This window comes from Notothenia coriiceps, unplaced genomic scaffold (genome assembly GCF_000735185.1).
Source record: "Notothenia coriiceps isolate Sejong01 unplaced genomic scaffold, NC01 NC01_scaffold00036514, whole genome shotgun sequence".
In the NCBI taxonomy this organism is placed as follows: domain Eukaryota; kingdom Metazoa; phylum Chordata; class Actinopteri; order Perciformes; family Nototheniidae; genus Notothenia; species Notothenia coriiceps.
The window spans coordinates 235,896-237,983 of record NW_011369215.1 but is presented as its reverse complement, the minus strand read 5'-3'; the positions used below and the strand labels follow the sequence as shown (position 1 = coordinate 237,983).

Sequence of the window (2,088 nt, the reverse complement as noted above, 5' to 3'; positions counted from 1 at the left end):
ACACACACACACACACACAGTACATGAACAGAACACACACACACAGTACATAAACAGAAAACACACACACACACACACACACACACACACACACACACACACAGCACAAGGACACACTTCATCAGCCATTGTCTTTTTATTGCACATTCTTCCTTTTACTTCTTATGTTTAAATACATATTTTTATTCTATTTTACTTGATCTTTTATTGGACATTTTACTTCAACTTATTACATCTTTCTGAATATGTTTAGTTGTATCTTTCTATTGCACATCCTCCCTTTATATATAACTATTTTACATTAATTAATGATTTTTTTTTACCATATGCAATTTTCACAATGACTTGTTCTTTGTCTGTTAATACGAATTGTAAATAGACTAATATAAATAAGCGAAGGATTGATGTATGATGGACAGATCATTCAGTTGCATTCAAAGCAGATTCAGTTAGTGAGTCCATCCGTCCCCACAGACCCGTGAAAAGCAGACGGAGATGAATCAACGGATCGCGGCGCTGCGGGACTCCAAGGTCCGCCTGGTGTCTCAGCTGCACTCTCAGACTCAGCAGGTCCTGACTGTGCAGCTGCGTCTGCCGGCCCATCTCCACCGCCCTCCACCCACCCTGCCTGCCATACTACCAGAGGAGACCCCCGAGAAGAGGCTGCAGTTCAACCGTGCAACCCTAGAGCGCTACCGTCGTCTGAGGGATCAGAGGTACAGCAGCCCGTTTGATCCAGGTTCAAATCGAAATGACAAAGTAGCAAAACATTTATTGTACACTATTATACTTAGCTGGCTTAAAGGCCTATCTTTAGATGACATTTCTTAATGTATGACTGTGTATATCAAATGTTTGAACCTGAAACCATTGCTAAGAGCAATATAGCTCCTGAATGTTTTTGTATAGCACCTTTCATACAATAAGTGCAGTTCAAAGTGCTTCACATAGACATTTCACAGAACATTGATATCACACAGATACCAGTAAAAGACTTAGACATAGAGTAGACATATAAAAAAGACATTTAGATTAAAGGTACAACGATGAAATTATTCATTAAAAGGAGGATAGTGCAAATTCATAGTTTAAAAAATATTTAAACAGGATGCAGAGCATGGAGCAGGACGAGCAGGAGGACAGCACCTATATATTGGCGCAGCTGGAGAAGGAGGTGGGAAGAGAGGAAGGGACTCTGAGTCACTCAGCTTCATCTGTAACCAGAGAAGAAGAAGAGGAAGGAGCAGAGCTGAGCGAGCTGGAGGAGGAGCTCCGGAGGGAGGAGGAGATCAGACTGCTGCACGAGCAGGACTCTCTGCTGGAGCAGGTCTGCTTTGGAGTCTATTATAGAATCTGAAAATAAGCAACATTTGTGCTCTTTAAGGCGATTGTTTTATATATTACACGTTTTCTGGTATGCAGTGTTTGAATATGCAAGCGAGGCTTTATGTAATATTTACCCATGGTGAATTTAGAAGTACTCTTCATACTGAACAGAAACATGTAATGTAATGTGAATATGGAGGTTTTCTTTTCACTTGCAAAATCTCAAAAATATATTGGTGCATTAAGAAGAAAGATTGTTTTAGACAGGGGTGTCCAGCCCTAAATGTGTAACCACAAACACAATCTTCTAGAATAAGAATGTTAGGTACCACTTTACAATAAGACTACCCTTATAAAGGGTTTACGAATAGTTTGTAAGTCATTTATTAATTAGGTTGTGAACACTTTATGAATCCTTAATAAGCTTTTACAAGACATGAGATAAACAGGGCAACTGTGACCGGTTGCTTGCCAAATAGTGAGCCCACATTTATCTGTACTGCTAAGCCTTATTAGAAATGGTATTAACTCATTAATAAATGGGAATGTATTTTATACTTTACAACAAGGCTCCCTTTTGGCGACTATAAACTCATAGTAACTCGTAAATAAATGGTCATAAAGAGATGCCAAGAAACATCAGGGGGACCGAGTGATAACCGTTCTACTGATTCGGATATAACGTTTGGATCGAATGAGGCAGAAGAAGTAGTCGGGTCGTAGGGAACTATAGACAAACAAGAGACTCGACTAAGGGGCGGG

At 39.8% G+C, this 2,088-nt stretch overlaps 1 protein-coding gene across 1 annotated transcript in view; it reads left to right on the top strand.

Moving 5' to 3' along the window:
- cfap44 (cilia and flagella associated protein 44) overlaps positions 1-1,357 on the top strand; it is a 23,165-nt gene extending 21,808 nt beyond the window's left edge. Inside the window, exons 27-28 of the mRNA XM_010792657.1 lie at positions 475-716; positions 1,108-1,357. Coding sequence (XP_010790959.1) covers positions 475-716; positions 1,108-1,357 — 492 coding nt within the window. The remainder of the gene's footprint in view (positions 1-474; positions 717-1,107) is intronic.
- Positions 1,358-2,088: the final 731 nt, after the last annotated feature.